The sequence below is a fragment of the Papaver somniferum genome, chromosome 8 (genome assembly GCF_003573695.1).
Source record: "Papaver somniferum cultivar HN1 chromosome 8, ASM357369v1, whole genome shotgun sequence".
Taxonomy (NCBI): domain Eukaryota; kingdom Viridiplantae; phylum Streptophyta; class Magnoliopsida; order Ranunculales; family Papaveraceae; genus Papaver; species Papaver somniferum.
The window spans coordinates 12,351,912-12,370,500 of NC_039365.1; the positions used below are offsets into that span (position 1 = coordinate 12,351,912).

An 18,589-nucleotide genomic window follows, 5' to 3' on the forward strand; every position below is an offset into this window, starting at 1 on the left:
CAAAATATCAATCATTTTTTATTTTTTTTGTAATAAGAAAGGAATTGCATTAATCAAATTAAAAGATTACATCCAGTCTCACTAATGAGAGTTTCTACCCAATTAGGCGGACCATACTACATTGGTTTTGCTGTTTCTAGCCTCCTTGGCTAAAAGATCAGCTACCTCATTAGTCTCCCTAGGTACATACTTGCATACCTAGTGATTAAAAGCCTTGAGCAAAAATTGACAAAATATCAATTATGATAACATCTTTTTCAGTGTAGTATTTTGCGGCGTACAGTCTGTATGACTATCACTATGTATTATACAGAATTAAACCAAAAGAACACTTGCAACATACTCTATGGCTTGCGCTTGCAATTTTGTTCGTTGCAGCAGAAGAGAAGATTGTTGTTTGGAGTCACTCAAATGCAAGTCGTTGTGTCCCAAACAAAGATGCATATAAACCGTTCTTTGCTAACAGCTGAAAATGAGTCCCCAACTCTGCGATTTTCCCATCAGAACAGAGAGCTATCTGGTAAGCGTTCTGAACAGTGCTTAGTCGATGAGCAATCACCAGTGTAGTTCTCCCCTTCATCAATACGTTAAGAGCATCCTGGACCAAGCGCTCACTTACAGTGTCTAAAGCACTGGTCGCCTGAGTTAAAATAAATTTTTATACTAACGGAGAAAAAAAATTGAAAAGAAAAGAGTAATGCAAGAAAATTGACAAACTGCTGGTTATGAAAAGGGAATTTATAGAGTACTAGTTCAATGGACACACGATCGACATGGGTCAAGAAGACCACACTACCACTAATGCAGCAGGTGGGAGTTAAAACGGTCAATATCTTTCCTCTTCTGATCATGCTCCAACCCACCATCAATCATCCAGTAAAAGGTCGAGCAGCACTAGCATATTAATCAATACAGTTCCTACATAGAGAATCAGAGATTAAGTAGCATAAGAGCATACCTCGTCCAGTATCAAAATTGGTGCATCCTTGAGTAGAGCTCTAGCAATGGCTATTCTCTGCAAATTAGGTAAGTTAAATACCATATGATCCATGTCATCAAATCCATGATGAAAGAACAATTTTTTTTCTGTTTTACCTGTCTCTGCCCTCCACTCAGCAAGCCTCCGCGTTCACCTACTTGTGTATCGTAACCCTTGGAAAATAAAATTAAAGAGAAGTATTAAAGCATGAAAATACTGGAGAATGATGGCAAAAAATCCAAAGAGAAGAAACCTGTGGAAGGGAAATAATGAAGTCGTGTGCATTCGCAGCCTTGGCTGCCCTGATCACATCCTCTTTGGAAACGTTATCATCTGGAAGGCCGTACGCAATGTTTTCTCCAACAGAAACCGAGAAGAGGACAGGTTCCTGCACCAAATTATAGGATAGTTAACATACATCAAAGCTGAATATGCACTGAAAGTCCAAGTATCGGATGCTATAATTAGAAAAAGGTGGGTGTTGAGAAAGTAACCTGATTCACAATAGAGACTACACGAGCCCATTCACTCTTATTAAAGGTTTCTACATCCTCTCCTGCTGCAGTTATGCGACCTCTGGTTGGCTGTCAAAGATAAGACACGGGATATATAGTAAACCATTTTCACCCTTTTATGTAAAATGGAAAATCAAAAGGAAAGGGAAATCTAAACCTCGTAGAAACGAGCCAATAGTTGAACGATTGTACTTTTCCCTGCACCACTTGAACCCACCAGAGCAGTTACGGTACCATATTTAAGTGTTAGGTTAATACCGTTTAAGACTTCAACATCAGGCCTCAAAGGATATGAGAAGTGAACATCTACAAAAGAATACAGTCTGAGTTGGTAAAAAGATACAAAATTAGAGGCTACTTGCCTACATGCATTGAACGAAAAATCCAATTATTGACAAGAAACAGACACCCAAGATCTTTTTATGTAGTGGAACTGGCTACCAACAAATAAATAGATAAAATTTTGGTCGGCTTTTTAAAGTTGGTGTAATAGACAAATGATTTGACCAAGCTACAAGGTAGCTCAGCAAAGTATCGAACAGTGTCCTCAAGAATCTCTAAACTCAATATCGCGAACCAAAGAGATTGGGAGAGTAAATGAGTGTTATTCCGTAAAATGACCTCATTGTTGTTTCTGGCCTGGGTGTCATGATGAAGAGGAAGTTGTAAACACAATAAACTGTGTGTCATTTTTTGTGTTTATCTGTTGGTTCTATGTAATTAAGAAAGGACCAAATGAAACACAAATTCAGATACTAAGAGATTCAGCTGAGTAGGATATATGCATCTCGGGAAATGTGTAAAACCAAATTCAAGATACCTTCAAGACTAATATCGCCGTTCCAAGCTACACCACACCCATTACCAGATGACTTCAGCGCTGACATGTAATGCTCATTTAGAGCTACATTTTTCTCGGTAAAATCATTATCGAAGAATAATTCAAGATTGCCACTAGAGCCTTCTTTTCTATGGAGTTCTCTTTCTAAGCCATAAGCAAGGGATTCATCAATTTCTGTCCCAGATAAGACAGAATTGATCCGTTCCACAGCAGCAAAAGTTGCACGTAGGTCGCCGAATGTGTTGACCAACCCTTGAACCTGAAACAGTTTTCCTGATATAAGATAGCAGATTAGAAGGTGAAAATAGAATTAAAATGATAAATTGACTTACAGCAAAAGTCAAAGTGAACGTGTATCCGATAAAAGACGCCATGACTCCAACAGATAATTCACCCTGCAAATAATATACTTAAAATGCTTCAGTTTTCTCTGTCATTCAAAGAAGTTATGGCCATAATAATACGACAGATTGTGATAATCAGCATGATAAACAATCATTAAAAAAACACGTGGTAGATAAAAGATGTCCTCACCGCCTTTACTTTGCTTCCACCAAGACAATATAGAGCCAACAAAGATATGTAGATCACAACTCTTGTCACAGCCTCATTTGCTGATTTGAAAGTTCCAAGCTTTATGCCACTAGCCTGATAACCTAGAATCTGCCGAACTTCTCATTTTTAGACAGCTAACACTTTGAGGACTGAGGAGACTTCAGTATATTAGATAGCAAGGGATCAGTAACTTACTTGACTTCCAAACATTGACATTTGACGCTTTTCACCACTGAAGGATCTGACCTATAGCAAAGAAAACAGTGAAGAAACCAATTTTGGAATAATTGTCATTCAAGAAGTTTACTTTAACACACTGCAATTTGCTACCAAACACCTAGAGAGGTGGGATACTTGACTAAAAAGCAAGGCACTCCCTCGATTAGTATATGAAAACTTACAGTGCGAATAGCTGAAAAGGTTTCACTTGCACAGTCGGATATCGATGCTTGGGCCTTCCCATGTGCTTTGAAGACAGGTATAGTTGACCTCTTGTATATAGCTTGTAAACGTAAGATATGCTTATGTTAATAGTTTCCCATAGAAAGGAATAACAAGAGTAAGAGTGGCATGCATGCATGAACATTTGTGGGGGAAAAGTGAATGGTTTGGCACACAGTGGCAGAAATGAGAAATGAGATATTTATTTTAGGAAGTAATAACTTAAATTTTTGTTGAAGAAACCTGAAAAGTATACTGATACTTGTACTAGAGTTCCTCATCAAGAAAAGTAACAACAACGGCAATACCTAATACATCTCCCACATGAAATTGTTGATGATATTGACGAAGTTTGGGAGGGATATGTAATGTTATTCCCTAAATGTAATCAAACAGACCTAAGAAAGCTGAACAAGCATATACACAGCTTTATTAGGTTAAGATAGGTATACATGAAAGCTAGGGTATCTAATATCATCCATTTAACCGATCAGTTCATTACGCACTTAAAATTACTGAATCAAGCAACTTTACCACAACTACGATATCAAAGTAATGGTCTCATGAACAAACAAAGAAACAACGCCAAGAATCAAAAGTAAGTGTTTACCAGCAAAAAATGACACAGAAAGCGTCAGTAGACCGAGAAGTGGAGCAAGTTGGGGAGATAGGGCAAAAAGAATGCATATTGTACCTGAGAATAAGGAGCACCAGAAGTTAGAGATTTCAACTATAAAAATCGAAATCTAAGTACTAAATATGCAGCAACATAAATCTCACTTTTAAATAGTGTAGAATAGCTTGCCTCAGAAAGTGCCCTAAAACCTCGATCACGTGAAGTGTTTTCGCTAACGACGTCTTTTACTGAACCCAAATCAGATGTTATCAACCCAGTCAGTTCACCAACCTGTACAAGTTAAGAAATCAAGTCCTTTAAAGGTCACTGGTAATATCTGATGGTACTACATAAAAACAGATTTATCATCGAGACATTTTAAATAGAGGCGAAAAACAAATGGAATAGATACAACGGCAACGGGTAACACACAGCATAGGAGCCACTCAGTGACAATCAGATGTATATCTGTTACATGAGCAGCTGAGCACTCAATTTATAGTGATTTGAGCAATACTTTTGTGCAAGCGAAATTAGGTTGATAAACATGCACTGATTTACGTTTCCTCACTTTATTTTATATAATTATTTGGATAGTAAAAGCAGTTCATAGGATGTTTTATAGAGTAGTGAGAGAGAGCTGAGAGAGATCATATGAGAGTTAGGTTGGAAGTAGTTTCATGGTTTCCTATACATGTATAAAGAACCCTAAAAGGGAACCCTTAGTTCAGTACGGAAGAGGGGAAAACTTGCATCATATAAGGAAATCCTGATAGGATATCTGGGCCGGACAAAGACGGCCCAAATCTATTGAAAGTAAACTTTTAAGTTATCTTTTTACAAGAACGATTTTTTGGGGACCATGGTTTTTTTAGGGAGCATGATTCTATTTTTAGTAAGACATTTAGAAGTAAATCTTGGTCACCCCTTATCTATATATTTATATTAATACATAAACTACCCTCCTGATTAATTTTGGGTAATGATTAGTGAAATTATTAGTGAAATGATTAAGTTAAAGAAGTAGAATTATTGAGAGAGTAAAGTTAGAGAAGATGAAGAAGAAAAACATGAAATTTTTTTACCAACCACAACCGGAGGAAGAGCATTTGGGTTATTAAGTAAGCTTCAAACTTAGATAATGTTGGTTTAATTGCTCCAAACTTTCAAAAAAATGAAATTCTTTATGTAGATTTGGACCAGTTCGGTTACCATATGTCAAGAACATGTAACCGAACAAACCTGAAAGTGTAGTTCGGTTACGTTTTCCAAACACGCAGGTTACCGAACTCGCTCGTTAATGGAGGTTTGGTCGTACAGTGTAATTTTCGGTTTGCCCGCAATGTAACCAAACTTTAGGGTCTAGAAGTTCGGTTTCTTTGCAAACAATAACTAACCGAACTTTACTTGAAAATAAAATTTTACCAATTGTACATAGTTCCGTTGGTTCGCAAACTTTTATCCAAAAGCGTATCTAACTGAACTCACTGATAAAAAAAAAAAAACCAAAGTTCCAGTGCTATATTCGGTTACCTAGTATAAAATGGTAGGTAACCGAACTTTGAATTTAACAATTTATTTGGGTACATCTTGTGTGTTCGGTTACATATCAAATTGCTCTACCAACCAAACTTAAAGTTCGGTGATATCCTTATTTTCCGAAGGAACCGAACTTATGGACTTGTGTTGTTCTAATACAAGGAGTTCGGTTAAAAGTATTTTTTGCGAATCAACCGAACTCTGAGTTCGGTTAAGAAAAAATTAATTCGTGATAACCAAACTTTTTGTGACGAAACCGAACGTTTTGCGACGTAACCGAACTAAAAGTTCGGCTGAGACTTGTTTTTTGCGACGTAACCGAACTTTTGTCTGAAAAAGAAAACCTCCATTAAACTTCTCTGCAACTTCCATTTTCAACTCATTTTGATGATTACTTCTCATTTATTCAACCAAAAACGAATGACAAGTAATGGGTTTGTGAGAATATCTTTGTTAATGTTTTAAATTAAGTTATATATAGATGTGGTGGTGTGGTGGTGGTAATCGGTGGTTGGTGGTAGTGGTAATCGGCGGTGGTGGTGGGAGGAGGTGGTGGTGGTAACCGGTGGTTGGTGGTGGTGATAATCAGAGGTGGTGGTGGTGGTAATCGGTGGTGGTCGGCTGTGGTGGTGCATGGGAAGAGGTGTTGGTTATATATATATAGGTGGTTATTAGGTTGGTTTTAAATTAAATTAGGTAAGGGTAGGTTAGTCATTTCAACACTTTAGGACGCCCCATATAACTATAGGGAAGGTGGCCTAATAAAATCATGGTCCCCTAAAAAAATCCATGGTCCCTAAAAAATCATTCTTTTATTAATATGTACTACTAAGGCCCGAAAACAATATTAGTAGTTTCCATTTTCATATTACTAAGAGGGGGAGAGGGGGTTAGTCAAATGAGATTCCAGATGACTTCTTGAGAGTTCTCAAATCTATTGTTAGTGTATAAAGATTTTTGGAAAGTTTCCTAGTGTCTCTTGTTATTGGTTAAAGACCTTTATTTAAGTCATTTAAATTTTCTGAAAATCCAAGTTAGTATTGGATTAGGATTTCATCAGTGGCGGAACCAGAAATCCTGGTAACCCCTGGCTTGACCATTTTATACTCCCGGTTAGGCTGGCTTAAGCCTAAAATTAAGGTACTAAAATTTGGCCTAATAGAAATAGGCTGGTAAAAAAATGGTGTTTTTGGGCTTTGGGGGTGGCTTAAGCCAGCCCAGCCTAGGCCGTAGTTCCGCCCCTGGATTTCATAAAAATCACTCTAACACCCCTATTATTCGAACGAGAATCGAAAGTCATAAATTTGTTGTTTTCAAAGATTTGGAGATACTTTTTTAAGAAAATAGTCATGATAGAAATCTCTCTCCAAGAGGTGATATTTTGAGAGACTTGGAAACTTGGGGAATATTTGTTTTTGAGAGTACGGCCGATGTTTTTTTCTTTCACTTTTCTTGTTTGAGATGATGACCAAGTAACGAGCCATTTGCACAGTGATCCATTGGTGAAATAGCATGGAAAATAAAATGTAGGATGAGCAGAATAAAGAAAACGAAAACATAGGCATATGACAATAGTGAGATCTAACTTTATATATATATATATATATATTATAAAGAAAAACTCTAGTTTTTTTTGTTTTTTTTTTTGCTTTTTGATCGTTGAAAGAGAATAAATTAAAGCACACAACCCGTGTATGGGCGGATACAGCCGACAAAGAGCCAAAAGCCCGCGTATAAGCAACTTAACAAAAATAAAGCTAAAACAAAGAATAGAAGGAGTACCGACAGAAAAAACACGACTTGCGAAACCTAATTAAAAACCAAAAAGCAACTTGCAAACCACAATGAAGACCACCGCCTATTGTCAATTAGCAGACTCGTCAACATCTTCTATAAATAAATTATCATGATTTTTTGCGAGATAACTATTTCACGATTAACGATTAGTCTTTAGAGGTGGAACTTTTAATCCCCATAAAGAACCAAACTCCAAAAGTTTAGTTGTCGAGACTTTTATAGAGACTTTAGATTTAGGAAGCTTTTTTTTAAAACTTAAGAGAGTACCATTTGGTTGCAGACCCGTATCTTTGGTTTTCATTCTCAATTTCTTGTATTTTGGCTTGCACAATGATGGTTTTGCGATGCTTACATTAGAATCTTCCAGAACTAACTTGGAAGTGGTTACCTCACATTCTTTTTCTTCTTTGAATCCATGAAACCTGTTTTGGGTTTCGAAACCAGAGGGAATGGCGGGATCAGTTGCATCTTCCACAACCGGCTGACCATTTTTAAGAATAGCATACAGGTTCAAGTATCCTGTAGGAATCTGTAAGTGATTTTCTTTTTTCTTTTTTTCAGCGCCTTCTTTTCTTTTATAAGAAACCCACTCACCAAGAACCTTTTCTTGTTCAATTATCCTATCCCCATTCACAAGTATCTCTGCGCAGAAATCAACCGTAGTAAACTATGTTGTCCACTTTTACGGTTGAGAAATCCCTGCCTAATCACCACTACTCCCAAATCGATTTGACTCTTTTGAAGATTGATTCTCAAAAGAAGCTTTTACATCAAAATTTTTGTTTTACGCTATTTGATTAGGGTCAATACTATCTCCTACAGCTAAAGAGGACTTATTTGGAACCCAAAAAACGATAATCTATTGGGTTGGTTTGTAGATGCATTTTACACTTGAATGACCAAAGCTCATGCAATGAGAGTAGCCAATTGGCCTCCAAGGGTAATATGATTTTACCATAAGCTTTGTAACATCAATTTTGGCTGAAAGCTCAATAGGGAAAGAACAATCAGCTGCAATACATAGACTCTATCAATCGGCATTTTAGTCTTCAATGCAGTCTGTCATAATCGGTTTACCCGCTAAACTGGCAATCTTACTTAAACCAACATCATTCCAGAGATGAATTTTTACATCCCTGAGATTCATCCACACTGGTATAATTTTAATGGAATCAATATGAGATTCTATGAAAGGTGACCAAGGTCTAATAAGAAACAGCTTGTTTGCAATCTGCACTGAACCTAATTCCAAAATTCGAGCTACATCTTCTTCTTTAATAAACCTAAAAAGAAAAGAATTTTCTCCATGAATGGTTATGGACACGTTACACTCTACCGAAAATATCTCTAGTAGTCATGAAACTGTTTTTGGACACTGGGCTTTATTACGGGCTTGGGTAGTATACGAAAGGTACGTATCGCTAGCCTAAGTTTGCTTCTTAAACTACTACCTGGCATCGGATCACCGAATTGGATTCTTTCGTTGCACGATAGAAAATTTAACTTCCCCTTAACACAGTTAGCTTTCGTTGGCGAGAGAGAGGATTGATGAGAACTGGGGAAAGGAGTTACCTTTAATTGAAGTTTCTCCGTTATGAATTTGTGGAATTGAACATACAAACAAGGAGTTGGTTAATGGATTATAAAATAATATCACGGAACATTCGAGGGCTTAATTCTTTTTAGAAAATTATAACTTTGAAAAATCTGATTTTCAGTCAGAGGTGTACGATATTGTTGATGATGGTTTTTAGCTTAAGGTTAAAATCGTAAAACTTTACATCTGACGTGACGTCACTACGACCACTAACGCATTTATTGAATCATTCAACATGTCTACGTAAAAATTACTGGGGTGCCTTTTTTATATATATATACGCTATATTCCAGGTAGAAGCCTCAAATACTGACTGGCAACATCTCTGCGCCAAGGCATGCCAACAATGCCAGCCGCAACATCGTGCCAATGGCATACCATGTCAGCCACATCTCCGCACCAAGGCATGCCAACCATGCCAGCCGCACAACCGTGCCAATGGCATACCATGCCAGCCAATTCTCCGCGCCAAGACATGCCAACCATGCCAGCCGCACCACCGTGCCAATGACATGACATGCCATGCCAGCCACATCTCCGCGCCAAAGGCATGCCAACCATGCCAGCCCCACCACCGTGCCAATGACATGCCATGCCAGCCACATCTCTGCTCCAAGGGCATGCCAACCATGCCAGCCGCACCATCATGCCAATGGCATGCCATGCCAGCCACATCTCTGCGCCAAAGGCATGCCAACCAACCATACCATCCGCACCACCGTGCCAATGGCATACCATGCCGGCCACATCTCCGCGCCAAGGCGTGCCAACCATGCCAAACGCACCACCGTACCAATGGCATACCATGCCAGCCACATCTCCGCGCCAAAGGCATGCCGACCATGTCAGCCGCACCATCGTGCCAATGGCATGCCATGCCAGCCACATCTCTGCGCCAAGGGAATGCCAACCATGCCAGCCGCACCATCGTGCCAATGGCATGCCATGCCAGCCACACCTCCGCACCAAATCCATGTCGGTCATGCCTCCATGCCGCTGGCTGCCGAACGAAGGGTTGCAACAATCAACGAATACCCTTCCATCTAAGATGCAGATATCAGCCGTACTAGTTGGCCACCTAACGCATGGAAACTTCCTGCCCAAGGACAAACATCACGGTTTATGCCAAAACCCTAATTTTGCCCGCGCCTAAAACATGCCAAAGCCATGCGGCCCTACTACCATGCCGCTGGCTACCAAACGAAGGGTTGCAACAATCAACGGCTACCCTTCCATCTGAGATGCAGATCTCAGCCGTAAAAGTTCGCCACCTAACGCATGGCAACTTCCGGCCCAAGGCCAAACATCACGGTTTATGCCAAAACCCTAATTTTGGTCGCGCCTAAAACATGCCAAATCCATGCGGCCCTACTACCATGCCGCTGGCTGTCAAACGAAGGGTTGCAACAATCAACGGCTACCCTTCCATCTGAGATGCATATCTCAGCCGTACAAGTTCTCCACCTGACGCATGGAAAATTCCGTTCCAAGACCAAACATCTCGGTTTATGCCAAAACCCTAATTTTGGCCGCGCCTAAAACATGCCAAAGCCATGCGGCCCTACCACCATGCCGATGGCTGCCAAATGAAGGGTTGCAACAATCAACGGCTACCCTTCAAACTGAGATGCATATCTCAACCGTAAAAGTTCGCCACCTAACACATGGCAATTTCCGGCCCAAACCCAAACATCACGGTTTATGCCAAAACCCTAATTTAGGCCGCGCCTAAAACATGGTAAAGCCATGCCTCCCTACTACCATGTCGCTGGCTGCAAAAAGAAGGGTTGCAACAATCAACGGCTACCCTTCCATCTGAGATGCAGATCTCAGTCATAAAAGTTCGCCACCTACCGCATGGAAACTTCCGGCCCAAGGCCAAACATCACGGTTTATGCCAAAACCCTAATTTTGGTCGCGCCTAAAACATGCCAAAGCCATGCGGCCCTACCACCATGCCGCTGTCTTCCAAACGAAGGGTTGCAACAATCAACGGCTACCCTTCCATCTGAGATGCAAATCTCAGCTGTAAAAGTTCGCCACCTAACGCATGGCAACTTCCGGCCCAAGGCCAAACATCACGGTTTATGCCAAAACCCCAATTTTGGTCACGCCTAAAACATGCCAAAGCCATGCCGTCCCTACCACATGCCACTGGCTGCCAAACGAAGGGTTGCAACAATCAACAGACGCCCTTCCTCCTGAGATATGAATCTTAGCCATACAAACTTGCCACCAGACGATGTATGGCAATCTCTTGGCCACGACGCCAATTTTTGGCCATGACGCCAAAACCCTAATTTGGCCGTGCCAAGAGCATGCAAGCGCCGCAACCATGCCGCTGGTTTCCAAACGAAGGGTTGCAACAATCTACGACTACCCTTCCTCCTGAGATGAATACCTCATCCGTACAAACCTTCCACCAAACGACTCGTGGAAATGTCTTGGCTGCGATGCTAACTCTTGGTCACGACACCAACTTGGCTGCGATGCTAACACTCTGGTCACTGCACCAAAATGGCTACGATGCCTATTCTTTGGTCACGGCACCAACTTGGCTACAAACGCCAAATACTTTGGCCACGCCACAGGTAGCAACATGTTACACGTTTAACACTCGAGACATCAAAACATGTCATAAACTGAGGGATGCTCATCAGGGTATTGGTCTGGCGGTTTACAACGTGCGGCGTACACTACGCCCGTTACAGGAAAGTTTCATAAGGGTGAGGCGGTTAGTAAATACAAGAAGTACTGGTGAAACGTTTCCTTCATTATGGAGACATCAATTCCATGCGTTACCCGTTACCGTTTTCTTCCATTTACTCAACCGTTTCCACTTCTTACGAGACCAGGGTACGTTTCTTTGCGACTTGTACAAGTAGGTCTCACTTATTTCCACCAAAGACAAGTTTTTGGAGGTCAGGAGAATACAACACTCAGAAATCACTTGTTAGCTTTCCCATCTGTTAGCTTTTCACTTTCTGATACAAGTCGTCAAATAACTACTATTTCCGAATCGACTATTATGGTCTCAACACTCTCTCCGCTTCCCTCCATAGACCAGCCCTTCTCCTTCACTTTGTGACCGAAGAAAGTCTGGAACGGCCATTTCTTGGTTTAGGCCGGATTTGTACAGATTGATCTCTCGAATCAAAGTACTCCCTTGCAGTACGTTGTTTAGGGTTTAGACTCGTTTCTCACCCACACACTCGAAATTACCAAAATCAGCAGAAACTGTTTTTACCCTCAAACAATTGGTGACCACAGTGGGAGATTAATCTCTCAGTTGCAATACCAATTTCAGATTACGCTTTTTAACTCCAACTTAGAAAGATGGTTGGTTTTGGGACTGAATACGTGCCCCCAAGTTCCACTCAATCGAATGGAAATGTTTCCCCTCCCAACACAACATCCAACAACGCAACCGACGAAGAAGTTCCAAAGCTGGATGATTTGGCACGAGTTCAGGAGATCCACACCAGGAATATGGATCTGATGAAAGAGGCAATTAACAGCATACTCGACTTTCTTATCAGCCTAACATCGGAGTTGAGTGACCCACCTGTCCCGGAAACTCCGGGACTGGGGACTAACGTCCTAGACGATCATTCCCAAGTCAACAGTTTCACTACCAATCAGAAACCAGTAGGCCAGGAAGCGGCCTCATTGGTAGAAAGTTTATGTGAACTCCTACATCTTTCAAAGGATCAACGGATGGAGACGTTCATTGCCATCAATCGAATAGCGTTAAACGCATCCCTGGTTCCTTCGCGTTTGGAAATGTCAAGAATGTCGGAGATGTTCATCAACAATGTCACATTTACCGACGAAGACATGATGGCAGAAGAAGGACATAATCGGTCCCTACACGTCACATCCCGTATCAAGGATGTGGAATTCAAAAGGGCCCTCATTAACACAGGAGCGTCCTCCAATGTCGTTACCCTCAGAACGCTCAGAACAGCACGGGTGCGGCCAAGCAAAGTCGTGCGACAGCCCACTACGATGACCGATTTCGAAGGCAACCAAACCAGCACGCATGGATACATCAACCTGTATCTGTCAGTAAGATCGTCCATTCAAAGGTGAGGTTCGAAGTAATCGAAAAGGAGACAGATTAATATATGATACTGGGAAGGCCATGGCTCCATGACAACAGAATCATTCCTTCAACATATCACCAATGCCTGAAAACCATGCTAAACGGAGAAGTCATCCGCATCTCTGCATCGTTATCTCCCTATGCGCCGATCTGTGGCATGAAAATTTTTTAGCCAAAGAAGGGTCCGCGCGCGCAGCCAACAAAACTCACCACACTCCACTGCCAAAGTGGATGCCAATCGAAGAAATCAACGGGCTTGCATCGTTTCACAGAGAAACCTGGTCTCACACCACCTCTTCGGAAGAGAAGCGCGCCAGCGTCCACCCAACAAACCAGAGTTTTGCTCGCTCCCGTACCAAGTGAGAACATGCTCTTATCATAATTCATGGTGAAAAAGGGAAAACCGTATATCAGTGCCGTTGTTAGCAATTAACAGGAGAGATTACCACACAGTCTCTCCGCCCAGCAGAATGCAAACATAGTAACGAGCCGCAAGAGGAAGTACCGGATGCACCACGACAGCTACAGGACGGAACCAACTCTACCATGGACGAACTTGAGGTTTTCAATGTCGGGAGTGAGGAATATCTGCGACGCGTCTCAATCAGCTCGACTTTATGTGCAGACGAATGCGCAAAGATGGTAGACCTTCTCAAAGAATATCAAAACGTATTAGCATGGACATACGAGGAAATGCCTGGCTTGGACGAAAAGCTGGTCACTCACCATCTACACATAATGCCCGGATCCAAATCGGTCAAACAAACTCCGAGACAGTTCAGGCACAATGTGGAAGAACAGATCAAGATGGAGATTCAAAAGCTACTGGCTGCTGGTTTCATCAAACCCATTCATCATCCTACCTGGTTGGCCAACGTAGTTCCGGTAAAGAAGAAGAACGACCAAATCAGGTGCTGTGTCGATTTTAGGGATCTGAACGAATGTTGCCCCAAAGATGATTTTCCACTTCCTAACATTGACATGCTGGTAGACGCCACCAGTGGACACGGTATGTTCTCTTTCATGGACGGATACAACGGCTACAATCAAATAAAGATGTACGAACACGACGCAAGTAAGACGGCTTTTCGAACTCCTATCGGAAACTTTTACTATATTGGGATTCCCTTCGGTTTGAAAAATGTTGGCGCCACCTAACAACGCGCTATGGCTACCATTTTTCACGACATGATGCACAAGCAAGTCGAATATTATGTAGATGACATAGTGGTTAAATCAAAAACTCGGGTGGCCAATGCGGAGTTTCTGCGGCAGGTGTTTGGAAGGTGTCGCGAGTACAACCTGAAGATGAATCTATTGAAGTGTGTTTTTGGTGTCTCTTCGGGCAAGTTCCTAGGTTTCCAAGTAACCGCTGAGGGAATTAAAGTCGACCCGGTCAAAACCCAAGCCATCCTCACAATGCCACCACCGCGAACTGTGAAAGAACTCCAGAGTTTCATGGGTAAAATAAACTACATTCGTCGCAATATACCGGGGTTGGCTCAACTTGTTGCTTCGTTTACCCCTTTGCTGAAGAAATGAGCGAGCTTTGTCTGGATCACTCTACAACAAGAGGCATTTCGGAAGATTCATCAAATATTGTCTTCCCCAGCCATCATGAAGTCTCCCGTACAAGGAAGACCATTGTGCCTCTACACTGCTTTTAGCGACACTGTCGTCGGAGCTCTCCTCGCCCAAGAAGATGACGAAGGGATTGAACATCCCATATACTACTTAAGTCGAACTTTAAGAGATGTTGAACTCAGATATCCCAAAGCAGAAAAGGCGTGCTTGGCCCTGATTCACTCCATCCAGAAATTCATACATTACCTGCTTTCCAACAAAGTGGTACTGATATCTAAGTTCGATCTTGTGAAGTTCCTCCTCTCAAAACCGGCTCTGATAGGAAGTCCATCCAAATGGCTCCTCCAAATGTCAGAATTTGACATAACATGTGCTTCTCCGAAAGCTATCAAAGGGAAAGCCGTTGCGGATTTGCTAGCAGCGTTCCCGGGAGAGAATACCACAAAACTACACGAGGACCTTCCTGGAGATTTTCCGGAAATTTCTTTCATCAAGGAAGAAATGTGGCTACCATTTTTCGACGGGTCCGCCACCCCTAACAATGGTACTGGAGGAGCAGGTGTGGTTCTAGTATCCCCCGCCGGTGATGTCTCCTCGCACTCCTTTAAGCTAGACTTCCCTTGCACCAACAATTCAGCAGAATATGAAGCCTTTCTCATCGGACTGTCATTGGCTAAACAAGCTGGAGCCACGCGCCTGGAAATAAGAGGGGATTCTAAATTATTCGTCAACCAGGTAAATGGAGTATATGCACTGAAGGAAGTAACATTGGCCTCGTATAGAGCCGAGGCACAAAATCTACTAAATTACATCGCCGACACGACCATAACGCATGTTGGCCGCAGCGGAAACAAACATGCTGATTGTCTAGCCACACTAGCATCAAAACTGCAATTCGAAGGTTTTGAGGAAACCATGACAGTGAATAGATGAACAGTGGCTTCAACATGGATTTTCGCAACCTGAGGAGGCTGAAGCCGGCGACAGGAGAACACCGATTATACAAGAGCTTAACAACTCTCTTTCCCAGGGAAAGGTCAGTCTCAAAACTTTACAAAATTTCTTCATGCTCCGAGGAGAGCTGTACCATCGGAACCCAGACGGTTCATTGTCAAGATGCCTCAGAGAGAAATAAGCGCAACAACAACTCAACCGCGTCCATGGTGAAGTTTGCAGTCTAACACTAGTGGTAACTCTCTATCACCGTTTGCAACACCTTGGATACTACTGTCCAGAAATGGAGGCTCGATCTCGGCTGCTTCAAAGAACCTGTTCCAATTGTCAAGCGTCGCCGCATCAATTGGAAGTCTTCAATATTGGCCACGCCGGGGACTGGAAGGAGACATACATCAGTTACCTTCGCGACGGCGTACTCCCCACCAACAAGAAGGACGCAACCAAGATAAAACAAAGGTCCAAGAGATTCATATTCCACGAAGGAATCTTATATCGTAAAATCTTTGGAGGAAGTTTGTTACGGTGTTTGAACGAGGCAGAAATCCCGATCATGCTGAAATAAATGCACGAAGGAGAACACCAAGGAAAACGGAAGTTATTCCATCAGATACACGAGAAATACTACTGGCCAACCATGGAGGATGATGCAGTTGTTTTTGTTCAGAGATGCCAAAAATGTCAAATCCACGGAAACCCTATCCATGTACCGTCGACTCCTTTGCACTCAATAAGCAGTCCGTGGCCCTTTTATAGATGGGGACTCGACATCATTGGAAAGATCAACCCGCAGTCTTCAAAACAGCACGAGTACATAATAACGGCAACCGGGTATTTCACCAAATTGGTTGAATTCATACCTTTACGAGGAACTACTGGAGCCACAATCGCGACATTCATTAAGGAGTACATAATTTTCCAATTTGGCATGACTAAAATTATCATCGAAAACGACACTCCTTTCGCCAACAAGAAAGTACGGGAATTACTTGATGAATATGGAATTAAGCAAGTTTTCTCCACCGTGTACTATCCCCAAGGAAACGGATAGGCTGAAAGCACTACCAAAACTTTGATCTGAATCCTCAGTCGGGCAGTGCACGATAATCCTCGGACATGGAACGAACAATTTCCAATGGAACTTTGGGCGTATCGGACATCACCAAGAAGTTCCACTGGCGCCTCTCTCTACTCCCTCGTCTACGGCGCAGACGCCATCCTCCCAGCAGAAGTCAAAATCCCATCAGCTAGGATTACCGAAGCAAGCGGAGTTCGATGGAATGAAGATGAAGCATTGAGCGCCAGGGTAGCAGAGTTGCACACTGTGGATTCCTAGAGATCCAGAGCGGAAGAACACGCGCAAGCGTACAAAAGTAGGGTTTCTAGAGCATATAACAAAGTCGTGAAGCCTATGGTTTTTCAATTGGGAGATTTGGTACTGAAGACTACCAAACACATCCAGCAAGACCCGTCCGTACCAAAATTCTCCCTAAAATGGGAACTGCCTTATATAGTCATGAAAGTGTACGACAGTGGATACCACAAGGTTATTAAGGAAGACGGAGAAAAACTGGAAGCGTTCATCAACGGAAAATGGCTCAAGGCATACTACGCCTGACCGTCGCCTCACACCTCGCCATATCATAGCACGGCTAGCCAGGCATCTTTCCGCTTCCTTTCACATATCAGTTATCAAGTTTCTTTTCTTTTGTTAATTGGAGAAAATCAATAAAATTCTCTTATTTCTTCAAAAAAAAAAAAACCTATATAAAAAAAGAAAAATACGCGCTCGATACCTAGAAAGAAACCAAACACCTTGCAACTACATAACTCAGAAAAGCCCATCCAACAGATTGTAGTTCTTCGAAAGCATCATCTTCAACCGGTTTTGATACCTTTCAGTCCTGCTCTTCAATTTCTGGATTGACTCTTCCACCTTCTGTGACTCCATAGCCAGAGCCTTCTGCTCTTCCAAAATAGCCTTTGCAGCAGGAACGACGTCAGCGAGAATACCGGCTCTGTCGACCTTCACGATGTCAAGACGATGTCGCAACCAACTCACGTTGAACTTTAGGGATTCACAGGTAGACACCATGTTCTCCCATTTTTGAATACTTGGTTCCGCGACGTCACAGATGGATATACTTTCCATTTCAGCGACCATAGGAAAGAGACAATTCACCGTGGAAACCAAAGCAGACGCGCAATGTTGCACCATACTCCTAGTAGCGATGTAGCCGTATCTTTTCCATATTTTCGTGTAAAGAGTCGCGAATTCCTTCCGCAGCAGAAACCCACCAACGTTCTGGTAGTTAGAAGATAAACACTTCATGCGGATCTCGAACGACAAACCTTCATTTGGATACTCATGACAAGAAATTCCTAAATCGGTGCTTTCCAGATCTATAACGGTTGGTAGGATCGGACTCGAAGGAAGAAGGGCAACCAAGTCATCCTCATCAACAATAGTCACGTATGCTTCAACAGGGTATCTCTGCACAGAAGAAAATCTCTTATCACTCGTCAACAAACAATGAAACATCTATTGATCAATGAAAGCATACCGGTATAATATTCTCGACTCGGACGAACCAGGTAGGAAAATTGTTACGAGAGTCGGACCCCACGCGCTTGACTGAAGAATCTGGCTGGCTCGAGGATGATCCACTTCTGATTGACATGATAAAGATGAACTCGGCAAGAAGAAACCTTTGCACTGAAAAGATGGAGATGATATAATTTCACCGGCATATATACTGCGGAAACCTTAAATAGAAAGAGAAATGGATGCCGACCAGACAAGATGGGCTTACATTACAGCCAAAAACTCAGCCTCAGCGAAATCTCCCGTCAAAACACTAATCAAGAGTAAAGAAAAATGAAGATACGTACTGGGAACACGCTTGCCAGCGTTATTGCTACCACTCCACCGCTAGCACCGAGACTAGGAAACAAAACCAATGATATGACATGAGGAGGAAGAATCATGTCCCCTTCTGTAGCCGCAACGCTTTTGGAATTTAAATAAGGAAGGGACTTCTTATTTGAAGCCACGCCTGGAAAGAG

At 42.1% G+C, this 18,589-nt stretch overlaps 1 protein-coding gene across 1 annotated transcript; it reads right to left on the minus strand.

The window, feature by feature from the left end:
* Positions 1 to 111: 111 nt before the first annotated feature.
* On the minus strand, positions 112 to 18,065 carry LOC113305108 (ABC transporter B family member 28-like). The gene is made up of 16 exons (XM_026554210.1): positions 17,452 to 18,065; positions 8,361 to 8,566; positions 7,636 to 7,925; positions 4,112 to 4,238; positions 3,942 to 4,025; positions 3,292 to 3,392; positions 3,086 to 3,136; positions 2,870 to 2,998; positions 2,668 to 2,730; positions 2,315 to 2,594; positions 1,652 to 1,800; positions 1,474 to 1,563; positions 1,233 to 1,367; positions 1,096 to 1,152; positions 959 to 1,015; positions 112 to 640 (listed from the first exon to the last, which is right to left on the minus strand). Exons 1-16 carry the CDS (start codon positions 18,063 to 18,065, stop codon positions 404 to 406), a joined length of 2,670 nt encoding a protein of 889 aa, XP_026409995.1. The 3' UTR covers positions 112 to 403.
* Positions 18,066 to 18,589: the final 524 nt, after the last annotated feature.

What these genes read in the sequence shown, in the direction of transcription:
- LOC113305108 (XM_026554210.1), bottom strand. Translation starts at nt 18,065, where the DNA reads ATGTTTCATTGTTTGTTGACGAGTGATAAGAGATTTTCTTCTGTGCAG. An exon ending in TAGTTCTGGAAGATTCTAAT is followed by an intron (nt 4,239 to 7,635) that starts GTAAGCATCGCA and finishes TAACTTGTACAG; the next exon opens with GTTGGTGAACTGACTGGGTT. An exon ending in GTGGAAGCAAAGTAAAGGCG is followed by an intron (nt 2,731 to 2,869) that starts GTGAGGACATCT and finishes TATTATTTGCAG; the next exon opens with GGTGAATTATCTGTTGGAGT.